Source organism: Jaculus jaculus, chromosome 10 (assembly GCF_020740685.1).
Source record: "Jaculus jaculus isolate mJacJac1 chromosome 10, mJacJac1.mat.Y.cur, whole genome shotgun sequence".
Lineage (NCBI taxonomy): Eukaryota > Metazoa > Chordata > Mammalia > Rodentia > Dipodidae > Jaculus > Jaculus jaculus.
In genome coordinates, this window is record NC_059111.1 from 109,647,813 (window position 1) to 109,660,045 (window position 12,233).

General features: G+C 51.2%; 1 protein-coding gene across 1 annotated transcript in view; it reads left to right on the plus strand.

Annotated features, from left to right (window-relative positions):
* Krba1 (KRAB-A domain containing 1) overlaps positions 1 to 6,483 on the plus strand; it is a 28,358-nt gene extending 21,875 nt beyond the window's left edge. The window contains 4 exon segments of the mRNA XM_045160322.1: positions 811 to 930; positions 2,124 to 2,234; positions 3,193 to 3,939; positions 3,942 to 6,483. Of these exon segments, the coding sequence (XP_045016257.1) occupies positions 811 to 930; positions 2,124 to 2,234; positions 3,193 to 3,939; positions 3,942 to 4,000 (1,037 nt within the window). The 3' untranslated portion in view covers positions 4,001 to 6,483.
* The last annotated feature ends 5,750 nt before the right edge of the window (positions 6,484 to 12,233 follow it).

Consider the following 12,233-nt stretch of genomic DNA (forward strand, 5'->3'; position numbering starts at 1 on the left):
GCTCACCTGTCACTCATCAAAACCTCCGACATTAATTTCACTTTCAAGAGAGAGAGGTGAGCCCTTGAGCTGAGGAGTCTGAACAGTGTAGATAACGTCACAACAGCAGCCACTGAGTCTGCGTTGCATGTGCTCAGTATGGGTGCGTGTATTTGATGTGTGTGTGTGCTAACAAATTTTTAGCAATCAAGAAAAGGCATCAGGGCTGGAAAGATAGGTTAGCAGTTAAGGTGCTTGCCTGCAAAGCCTAACAGTCCAGCTCAATTTCCCAGGACCCACATGACGCCAGATGCACAAAGTAGTGCATGGATCTGAAGTTTGTTTGTAGTGGCTGGAAACCCTGGTGCACCCATTCTGTCTCCCTCTCTCCCACCCTCTCTCTCACCTTGGAAATAAATAAATAAAATCTTTTTAAAGAAGGAAAAGAGGCCGGGCGTGGTGGCGCACGCCTTTAATCCCAGCACTCGGGAGGCAGAGGTAGGAGGATCGCTATGAGTTCGAGGCCATCCTGAGACGACATAGTGAATTCCAGGTCAGCGTGAGCTAGAGTGAGACCCTACCTTGAAAAAACTTTGAAAGAAGGAAAAGAAACATATCAAAAGTGAGGTTTCTCAGTGCTAGAGCACTTGTCTATCATATACAGGGCCCTGGCTCTGATCCCCAATATCATACACACAAACAAAAAAGCAATAAACAGGAGTGAGATCGCAGCTCATTGGACCCTTTTATCAGGAAGTCTGAAACTGTCACCTGCTGCTGCACACCATCTTACTTCTCTGTCTGAGCAGTGACCTAGTTTGTTCCCAACAGGAAGAGCAGAAGAGAGGACGGGAGGCAAGTCCTGGTCACCTAGGAAAGAAGAGGGCACAGAGTGTGCCTCCCAAGCTGACCTGAGCGGCAGGGCCGGCGGCGGAGGAGGAGCAGGTAGGGGTAAGGAAGTGGTCGGGGGAGGTGGCTCCGTTTTCAGTCTTGCCCTCCACAGGTCAGGCCCCAGGCTGACGCACTTTCCTCACTGCCCCACGCGTGTAGTGGAAAGTGGCGGAGTGGGCTCACTCACACGCCACAAGAGGCCAGTCCACCGGAGCCGGGCTCCCTAACATCCTGCATATGACATAGTCATTGCTCAAAGGTGGAAGGTTTACAGGGGCTAAGGAGATGGCTCAGTGGGTAAGGTGGTTGCCATGCAAACATGAGGATCTGAATTTAGATCCCAGCTACTCACCTAAAATGCCAGCTTTTGGACTGGAAAGATGGCTGATCAGTTAAGCGCTTGCCTGTGAAGCCTAAGGACCCCGGTTCGAGGCTCCATTCTCCAGGACCCACGTTAGCCAGATGCACAAGGGGGCGCACGCGTCTGGAGTTTGTTTGCAGCAGCTGGAGGCCCTGGTGCACCCAATCTCTTTCCCTATCTGCCTCTTTCTCTCTCTGTCACTCTCAAATAAATAAATAAAATGAAAAAAACAAAATGCCCGCTGTGATGACAGGCACCTGTAATTCTAGTGCTGAGGAGGAGAGTCCCTGGGACTTGCTGGTGAGTTCCAGATAGAGACCATGTCTCATAGAAGTAAGGTGGATGTTGACCTCTGGCTTCCACACACACATGCACATACAAAAAAAAAAAAAAAAAGAGGTTGAAGATTTATCTGCTGGGCACGGTGGTGCACGCCTTTAATCCTAGTGCTTGGGAGGCAGAGATAGGAGGATCGCCATGATTTCAAGGACAGCCTGGGACTACAAAGTGAATTCCAGGTCAACCTGGGCTAGAGCAAGACCCTACCTCAAAAAAAAAAAAAAAAAAAGAAAGAAAAAGAAAAACAGAAAACAAAACCAAAAAAGAAATTTTAATTTATTTATTAGAGAAAGACAAAGTATGGATGTGCTGGGGCCTCTTGCCATTGCAAACAAATTTCAGACACAAGTGCCACTTTGAGCATCTGGCTTAACGTAGGTACTGGGGAATTGAATCCAGGCCAGCAGGCTTGGCACACAAGTGCCTTAACCACTGAGCCTTCTCCGTGTCCAGAAGGTTTGCTTTTCCATGGTCCGCATCAGAACACCCCCATATCAGTGGCTCGAAGGGAACAATATGCACGCTTGTCTCAAATGCTCTGCCCTTTCTGCAGAGGCAGCTGGGCACCCACGGCCTGCCCCTCAGCTGGAGGAAAGACCCGGATCTGAGGGCAGTGAAGAGCCCAGGCGCCTGGCGCCTGTGCAGGGACAGCCTGGTGCTGCAGGTGAGCTGTGGCTTCTCCAGCACTCGTGCTCCTCTGGGCGGAGCAGGACCCAGATTCTGACATGGAGAAGAAAACACTCCGAGGTCACCATTTGGGTCATGTGTAGGAAAAGTCTCATGGTTAAGCCACATGTTTCCAGTCATTTCACAAAGGCAGGCACCCATCTTTTACGGGTGGAAATTGTGGAACATGCCTAACTTAAGTTGGGGGACTGAGGGAACTTGATAGGAAAGCAAACCCCAGCACTGCTGAATGAGCTTTGGCTCCACATGACGCTGCTCTGCAGCGCGGCAACCCTGGGTCACTCGTGCTGGGAAGGCCTCCTGCGTGTGAAGGACTTGTGTCCCTGTGCAGGACACCCTCACTGGCTGGAGCTTTGGTTCTTCCCAAGCCTGGGGTTCTGTTAGGAGCTCTGGGCCTCTGGGTGGCCCCTCCCTCACATGACATTCCCAAAGAGATCCTTGCTTTATTTTGTGGGGATTTTGTTGTTTGAGACAAGTCTCACTAAGTATCCCAGGCTGGCTTGGAACTCGTGATCCTCCTGCCTTAGCCTCTGATCTTTGGTTTAATTAAAGAACTTGGTGACACAGGGCTTGGGTCCTTGAGCCATTGGCCTTCACCCGTCCTTCCTTATCTGCAGCCCTGAAGGTGCTGGACAGGCCAGGGTCGAGTCTGCTGGGAGCTGGCGGTGCTTCCTCCAGCTGGGCTCGGGGGTGAACAGTGGCCAGGCTTTGGCCAGTGCCTCCCTTTGTACTGTGCCTGGTGTTGACACCCGCTGCCGTGGAATTGGGGCTGAAGAATTTGATGATTTTTGAAAAAGTAACTTCAGATGAAAATCTTCTAGAAGCCAGATCTTCTGGGGATAGGGCTGTGAGCACACTAGCTGAAAAGGCCACGGGGTGAGTGAGAAGGTCCTTCTCGTCTGAGTGCTCTTCTCATGTGCTTGCTCTGCTTTTAGACAGGACCCAAGGGAAGCTGCTCCCTGGGGACCCACTGGAACCACCTGCCAAGTCTCTACCTCCCACAGCCATCCTGCCCGCATGGCCACGCTCCTCTCTCCAGCCGCCATGCCCCTGTGGCAGTCCCCTGCAGCAGGAGCTGTACAGCCTTGGTGCTGCCCTCACCCAGAAGTTGGACCAGCTCTCGGCAGCCTTAACAGGCCTGACTCAGGAAGTGGCTACCATGAGGACTCAGGTGAACCGACTGGAGAGGCGCCCACGGAACCTTAGGCCAAAGGGCCAGGCTTCCTGGCAGTGGACTCTTCCCCGGGGACCTCGGTGGGCCAGTGGGCCAGGTCACAGGCGCTTGCCCTACTGGAGACAGAAGAAGTGTCCCATGAGGCCCAGACCAAAGATCCTGCGGGCACAGGCTGAAGGCTGCAAGCCTGGTGACCGCCCAGGACTCTCCAGAGGGAAGGGCTACCTGGTGCCTCAGCTGCCTTCGGACGCTTCCCAGGTGGAAGCTTCTGGGCCCACCTGCGGCTCGTCGCAGCAGTCCTCATCCCCAAGCAGCCACACTATGACTGCACACGCCTTTCTGGGACACACGGGGCGTCGCCAGAGCCCTCTCTCCCCTTCTGTCCCTGCCTCCTTGCCCCCCCTGTTGACCTCGCCGGTGACCAGTGCGGACACAGAGCCTCTGGCTGCTGGAGTGACAGCAGTCAACCCCCCAAACCAGCCCAAGCAGCAAAACGGCCTGCGGGGGGAGCCCTCAGGGAGGACCTCTGGGACAGTGACCACAGGGACCCGAGATGGGGGGCCCATTAACTGCTCTTCATTGGCTCAGCCTTGGCAAGGATGCTGGGTAGCCAGGATACCCTAACATATGCCCAGGCCCCCTCTTCCCCGGGCTCTCTCACGCTTAGCTGGCCCTTCCTGTGGGAGCTGCACTGGGCCAGACCCACTCCCGTGGTGCCATTGTGTAGGGTGATGCCAGCCTCACCTCTGGCTTTCTGATTCAGGTTCAGTCAGCTGCTCTTCCTCCTGTCCTCACCACAAATGTATGGGCACCAGGTGGGCAGCATGTGCGCAGAGCCAGCTGCAGAGTGGCCACTTGAGTGCTGCTTCCTGGCCTCTCCCCCCTCTGGTCTCAGAACAATGAAGGGTTGGCCACTCCTTGCCAGTCAGGAGTAAATACTTAAATGATCTCATTTTGGAAGAACCTGGCCTGTGGGTTAAGCTAGATTTACATGTGGGTTCTGAAATTAAATACATGAGCTGCTAAGAAAAGGCCCTTGGAGCCTGTGGAAAGGTGTCCAGAGGGGGCCACACTGAGGTATGACTGACTGGATTGTTCCCGGTGTGGTGGAAGCAAGGCGGCTCATGCTCCCTACACATAGCTCAGGTGCCTGAGGAGCTGTCAGCACGGATTTAGGGAGAACGCCACTGAGCTTCTGGGGAGAGGTTGCACACATTGAGTCGTAGTCCAAAATGCAGGTATTGGCAGTGTCGGTTTTGTGGACTGGAGAGGTACTTGGTCTTGTTGAGGCCATCTTTGTGTTACTGCCCCTGTGTATTACAACTTGTAAGCGCGGGTTCCACCCTCGTGAGCTTGTTTACCCTGATCTCTGTAAAGACCCTCTGTCTAAGTAGCACTGCGCTCTGAAAGCCTAGGAGTTGGGACTCCTACATCTCAATAGTGGGGGCACTCCGTGATGCACTCAGGGCTGGGTTTGGCCCGTTCTGACCAGGTGTTGCTCAGTCGGGTGGCTGGGTGGGTTTGTGTGTCCTCAGCCTCCAAGCCGGCCTGCCTGCGCTTACCTCAGGTCCTGGGGGACTGCGCCTGCACCTGTGGTGCCTGGAGGGCCAAGCCAACTGCGGCTTGCCTCATTGAGTGCTGCTGTGTGGCCCTGGGGTACCTGTTGCATCCCGTCGGGAGACACAAGGTCTGTCCATGACAACCCGAACAGCTCCTCCTGGCTACGCTACCCTGTCCCACCTTAAAGCAGCGGTCACCGAAGACACCTGGGGACTGAGTGTCCCTTGGTGAGAGCAGGTGCCTGTCTGGGACTTGGTGAGTGTGGCCTGGGGTAGGTACCATCACAGAGGGGTGTTAGAGGGTTTTAGGGACCAGTGCAAGTCCTAAGAAGACTGCTTGGAAGTGGCGATTCACAAGGCTGTTCAAGTGGGTCGGTCAGTACAGCAAGCGGTCCAGCGCACAGGCCGATGGGCTCCGTTACGGCGGCGGCCACTCCAACCCCGGAGGGGCTCAGGCCCAGCTGCTGTTCCAGGTCAGCCGGGCATGCTAGGCATCTGCAGTGCCAACAGAGGGGAGTAAAGCTCAACCTGCTGGCATGTGTAGCTCTCACTGGGAGGCCAGGAACTCTGACCATCCTGCCTGGGTGGCCCCCCTGTTCCTTCTCAGCAAGACATTGATGTTAGTGGGCCGGGGTCTGCCATGTTGCTTATGTGGCATGCCAGGATGCTTTGGTTCTGCCCTGCAGGTAACCAGCACCTACCTGTGTGGCCAGGCACAAGCCAACGCGTGCAGAGTCCATACCTCTTAGTGAGCAAAGCTGGAAGGAGTTTGACTCATCGGTGCTTCCCATATGTGGCACTTCTCATCACCTACTGGGCACAACTACCTCTTTCCACTGGGCTTGATTGTGACAGACAAGGACAATTGGGATCGAAGCCAGCCTAGGAGACCCAGATCCATCTGGAGCACGTGACAGCTCAAGGAAAAAGCTTTAGGCTAGAATATGAGTGTCGCCGAGCAGCCACGTTCAGGCTACAGGAAGTAGATCTTGGGACCCGCCGCCGCACTGCTGACCAGAACACCTTCGGGGCTCATTGACTTGCGGCGTCAGTATGTGGTTCTGCTCTGCAACTATTCCAGCTCCTGCACAGGGTTGTTTCTGGAGAGAATGTGTGGCTGCTTTAATAGGAGGGACTAGAGGATCTTTTTGAACTCTGGAGGATCCATGGGCCTGGAGGCAGGGGCCAGAAAAGGTTCGGACTCTTCCCTGAAGTTCACTTTAGGGTCTTCCACATGCTCCACCTGCCACTTATCAGCTCAGATTCCTGTGGGGCAGGATAGTGTGAGGGTCCTGCTCTGGGCCTAAATATGCTGTGACTGAGCAAACTGATGAAGGAAGGCTGGGGCGGGGACTGTCACTGCCTCGACACCCTGTGAGTGAGTCATTGTTCCTCCTCCACGAGCACAGCACACTAGTAGGCCAGACTTGCTCTTGACTTCCTGGTGTTTATATATTTTACATGTTCCTATAAAACAGTTGGATTTTATCTCATGCTCTATCTTGACAAATTTTGTTCTTGGAGTCCTTACTCATTCAAATGACTTCATTTCTGATATATTTGGACACGCCACCTGTTGCAGCAACCTCTGAGTTGCTGGGACAAAACACTAGGCTTTCGAAAGCAGCTGATGGGAGGAGATGGCTTGTTTTGGCTTAGTCTCAAGGGGAAGCTTAATGTGGCACAGACAGAGGCTGGACCTCGCCTCTGCCATGGCAGGTGGAAACCTACAGCAGGAGCGAGCCGAGTCCTGGCAAAGAAGCTATAACACCCCAAATCCACCGGGCAGGGTGTCACACGCCTTTAATCCCAGCACTTGGGAGGCAGAGGTAGGAGGGTTGCCGTGAGTTCGAGGCCACACTGAGATCACATAGTGATTCCAGGTCAGCCTGGACTAGAGTGAAGCCCTACCTCAAAAAAACAAACAACAAAAACATCAAAGGCTGCCCTCAGTAACACATTTCCTCCAGCAAGGATCCATCCCCAAATTGCCACCAACTGACGGCCACGTGTTCAGAGCACACGAGGGTAGGGGGATGTGACCCCATCCCGCGCAACGCCTTCCTGCGCGCTCTGCTGTCTCACTCGGCCAGGGGCCCTCGGTCCCTTAGCTGCCCCTCCCCCGTCCCCTGCCGTACTCGCTTGACTGTGTGGTAGGTTTTTAGGGTTTTCGTTTTCTTCTGTTCCACTTTCTCCCATCTTTTTTATTTTTACCTTTTCAGAGGACTAAAAAGTGAAACATCCAAAGTGATATTTGCAAGATTTTAGCATATTTTTCTCAGAACTCAATAGAACAAACCAGAAAATAGACCTTCTGAACAAGCCAGTTAACGCAGCTGGCACATTTACGGTCCAGTTGATGAATGTTCAGAGCACCGCACCGTGGTCCCGCTGAATAGATTGCTTCCAGGTGGCCACAGAACATTTATTAAGAATTGACCTAGTTGACAAAGCCCTCGAGCAAATTTAAACAAGTTTAAAAGTATTAAATTCCATGGAGTGTGCTCCCTAGCCTTACTTTATCTTTTAAGCTAGAGCTGAGTAACAAACCCAAGAAATTTTATATATTCAGAATGTAATGGTTACACTGTCGAAATAACCCACGTGTTACGAAATTGTAATGGAAATTAAAAAGATTGCAGGGTAAGGTTAAATCGGTTCTCAGACACAGGTGAGTCATAAAAAGGGAAAAGGCAGAGAACTGTTAGCAGTAGAACGAGGGAAACCCACAGAATAGTAGAAAAGGGCACGTGAAGATAAATTAGTGATTGCATACATACAGCAAAGCCAAAAGTTGCTTACCAAAACTAGTAATTGACGAGTGAAATTTATCAGTGAAAAAGCCCAGATAACCAGCCACTCTCAGGAGTGATGGAGACATTACTACCAACACCATGTGATGGTACAAAGAAACTTTTGCACCAAATTTGAGAGTTAAAGTAAAAAATTCCAGGCTGGAGAGATGGTTAAGCGCTTGCCTGTGAAGCCTAAGGACCCTGGTTCGAGGCTCGGTTCCCCAGGACCCACGTTAGCCAGATGCACAAGGGGGCGCACGCGTCTGGAGTTTGTTCGCGGTGGCTAGAGGCCCCGGTGCGCCCATTCTCTCTCTCTCTGCCTTTCTCTCTGCGTTTGTCTCTCTCAAATAGATAAATAAATTTTTAAAAAAGTTCCACAATAATACAACTTTAAACAGACTTAAAAAGACTTTTTCTGCCTCTGAATAGCTCCATAGTGTAGAAAAAGTTCTGCCCATCGTCAAGCATCTTCCCACTTCAGCGGCCTCACAGGAAATGTCCACCTCCCGCTGGACTCATTTCAGCAGTGCACAACATCTTCCAGACAACAGCAACCTGGGGCTCTTTGGTGCAACTTATGAGACTAGCTTGATCTTGAAATCAAGACTCGACAAGGGCCATCCAAGAGAACAGAGTCTCAGGAAAGGTCCACGGAAGCAGAAATCCTCAATAAAATATTCCCAAACAACCCAGGACATCACAGCAACATCGCATTTGCCCCTGAGATTCCAGCATGATTTTAACATTTGAGGCTAGGGGAATTGCCCAGTCAGTAAAGTGCTTGCCTCCCAAGCACAAGAACCTGAGTTTGATCCCCTCCCTGCACCCACAGGAAAAGGAGGGGGTGGCGCACATGGAATCCCAGTGCTGAGTTCCGAGACAGGAAGATCCCTGTCTCGCCTAACTGGTGAGCTGTGGGCCAACAGCCCTGTCTCACAGGAGGCAGATGTCGCACCTGAGAACAACACCCAATGTGGTCCTCTGGCCTTCACACGTGTGCACGTACACATGCACATACAATATACTTATTTTTTAAATTTATTTTTGGTTTTTCGAGGTAGGGTTTCACTTTAGCTCAGGCTCTCCTAGAATTTACTATGTAGTCTCAGGGTGGCCTCGAACCCAAATACACCTACACATGCATATGTTAAAAAATAAATGAAAGGGAGTGGCAAGATGGCCTAGCAGTTAATGTGCTTGTCTACAAAGCCAAAGGACCCAAGTTCGACTCTCCAGGACCCATGTAGGCCAGATGCACAAGGGGGCACATGCATCTGGAGTTCTTTTGCAATGGCTGGAGGCCCTGGCGTGCCCATTCTCTCTCTCTCTCTTTATTTTCTTTCTCTCTCTCCCTGCCTATTTCTGTATCTATCTCTCTCTCAAGTAAATAAATAAAAATAAAAATATATATTTAAAACGAATGAAGGGGGCTGGAGAGATAGCTTAGCAGTTAAGGCACTTGCCTGCAAAGCCTAAGGACCCAGGTTCGATTCTCCAGGTCCCACATAAGTTATGCATCTGGAGTTTGTTTGCAGTGGCTAGAGGCCCTGTGGTACCCGTTCTCACTTGCCCTCTCTCTCTCCCCATCTCAAATAAATACAAATAAATCTTTTTTTAAAAAAGAATGAAGGGTAGCATGGTGATGCACACCTGTGATCCCAGCATTCGGATGGCTGAGGTAGGAGGATTGCTGTGAGTTCAAGGCCATCCAGAGACTACATAGTGAATTCCAGGTCAGCCTAGGCTAGAGCTAGACCTTATCTCAAATTTTCTAAAAATGAATGATTTTAGCTGGCCATGGTGGTGCATACCTTTAATCCCAGCATGCTCAGGAGGTAGAGGTAGGAGGATCACTGTGAGTTTGAGGCCACCCTGAGACTACATAGTGAATTCCAGATCAGCCTGGGCTATAGTGAGACTCTAACTTGAAAACCCAAAAAGAAAAAAAAAATGATTTTAATATTTGAAAATCCCTAGCGGTGACCCACCTTCATTAAAGATTGAAGGGAAGCTGGGTGTGGTGGTGCACGCCTTTAATCCCAGCACTCGGGAGACAGAGGTAGGAGGATTGCCATGAGCTTGAGGCCACCCTGAGACTACATAGGGAATTCCAGGTCAGCGTGGGCTAGAGCAAGACCCTACCTTAAAAAACAAAAACAGGGCTGGAGAGATGGCTTAGCGGTTAAGCGCTTGCCTGTGAAGCCTAAGGACCCTGGTTCGAGGCTTGGTTCCCCAGGTCCCACGTTAGCCAGATGCACAAGGGGGCGCACGTGTCTGGAGTTCGTCTGCAGTGGCTGGAAGCCCTGGCGCGCCCATTCTCTCTCTCTCCCTCTGTCTTTCTCTCTGTGTCTGCCGCTCTCAAATAAATAAATAAATAATGAACAAAAAATAATATAAAAAATATTTATTAAAAAAAAACAAAAACAAGGGCTGGAGAGATGGCTTAGCGGTTAAGCGCTTGCCTGTGAAGCCTAAGGACCCCGGTTCGAGGCTTGGTTCCCCAGGTCCCACGTTAGCCAGATGCACAAGGGGGTGCACGCGCGTTTGCAGAGGCTGGAAGCCCTGGCGCACCCATTCTCTCTCTCTCCCTCTGTCTGCCTTTCTCTCTGTGTCTGTTGCTCTCAAATAAATAAATAAATAATTTTTAAAAAAAGAAAAAAAAAAGATTAAAGTTGGGGGGGGGGAAATCACACTATCTGAAGCTGCTGAATGACCCTTTGAGTAGGACCTAAATCCATTCATGCTCAGACTCATATTCTACTGAGTAATGAGGGTGAGAATGGAAAGGTCTTGGTTAAGATTACAAAAAAAAAAAACTGTTGCAAATATAGTAATGGTGATATATCCTAGTGTCTCAGGCACAGGGAAGAGAGGCCACTCATTCATGCGGTCATTCATCACTGAAGTTCTCTTTAGCATGAGCCGGGTCACGCAGGAAAAGAACGAACTGGGCCAGGAAACAAGGAACAAGCTCTGCTGCCTGGCTGCAATGACCTGAGTGATTCTGCTCTGCATGAATGATTGACGCCTCTGAGACTGGCAACCAGAATAGATCACTTCCCCACACCCCCACCAAAAGAAATCATTACAGATGACATGACTATATGCATAGAAAATTGAAAGGATCTGGGCATGGTGGTGCATGCCTTTAATCCCAGTACTCGGGAAGCAGAGGTGGGAGGATTACCATGAGTTCAAGGCCAGCCTGAGACATAGTGAATTCCAGGTCAGCTGGACTAGAGTGAAATCCTACCTGGGGGGGGGGGAAGAGGGATGAAGAGATGGCTTAGTGGTTAAGTGCTTGCCTGTAAAGCCTAATGACCCTAGTTTGAGGCTCAATTCCCCAGGACCCACGTAAGCCAGATGCACAAAGGGGCACATGCATCTGGAGTTCATTTGCAGTAGCTGGAGGCTCTGTTAGGTAACAGGTCTACTTGAACTCGAACACACGTCCTGGGATGCCGACAGTCAGACAACCCGGACAACTAGTGACTAAGGCCTGTGTCATCCGCATCCACGAGCACACAGGACGACTTCACAGGCAAGACGGTTTTGAAGTGTTTAGGGATAGGAAGGGTGGACTTTCTCCATTTCCCTGTCAACTCCCTTTCCGCTGCTACTAAGTGACCAGTGGGTGGATAGCGTGCAGTGGACAAAGGCATGATGCACATCCTGGGAGGGGCCATGTGAGCCACACTTGAAAATTTACCAATTGTTAAGCCGGGCGTGGTGGCGCACGCCTTTAATCCCAGGATTCGGGAGGCAGAGGTAGGAGATCGCTGTGAGTTCGAGGCATCCTGAGACTCCATAGTGAATTCCAGGTCAGCCTCAGCTAGAGTGAGATCCTACCTCGAAAAAAAAACAAGCAAACTTATCAATTGTTATTTGGAGGGATTTTTTTTTTTTCAATGTGATGTTTTTGGACCCTGGATAACTGAAACTACTGGAAGAAATCCTCACATAAGTGGGGAGGGAGGACTCCTGTGTTGGATAGCTAAAGACTACACAATGTTGGAGTGAGTTCAGCAGGATTTTCCAAGTGCTCGTTGAAGCTTTGGAATCTGGCTGAAACTGCAAGCTGGTGCCATTGGCAGACAGCTGGGACTCAGGCTGTGCGGCGCTTCCCCACGCGAGCAGGCTGGCCACGCGCACGGTTCCGGGAGAGAAAGAAACGAAATGAGCATCCCTTCCCTGCCCTGGAGCATCTTTATCAAGCCCGCCCTGCCCTTGTGTGTGGAGTGTGTGCCGTCGTGCGCGTGTGCTGAGGCACTGCCCTGCGCACTGCCAGAAGGAAACGTCACCCACCTGCCTGGTTTTCCTTGTGACAGAGACCCTTGCTGACTCCAGAGCCACTCAGAGCTCCAGACCTGTGCTTCCCACAGGCCTCGGGTTACAGATGTGCGTGTCTGTGCTTGTGCCTTGCTGCTAATCTAAATTCTGTCCCTTGT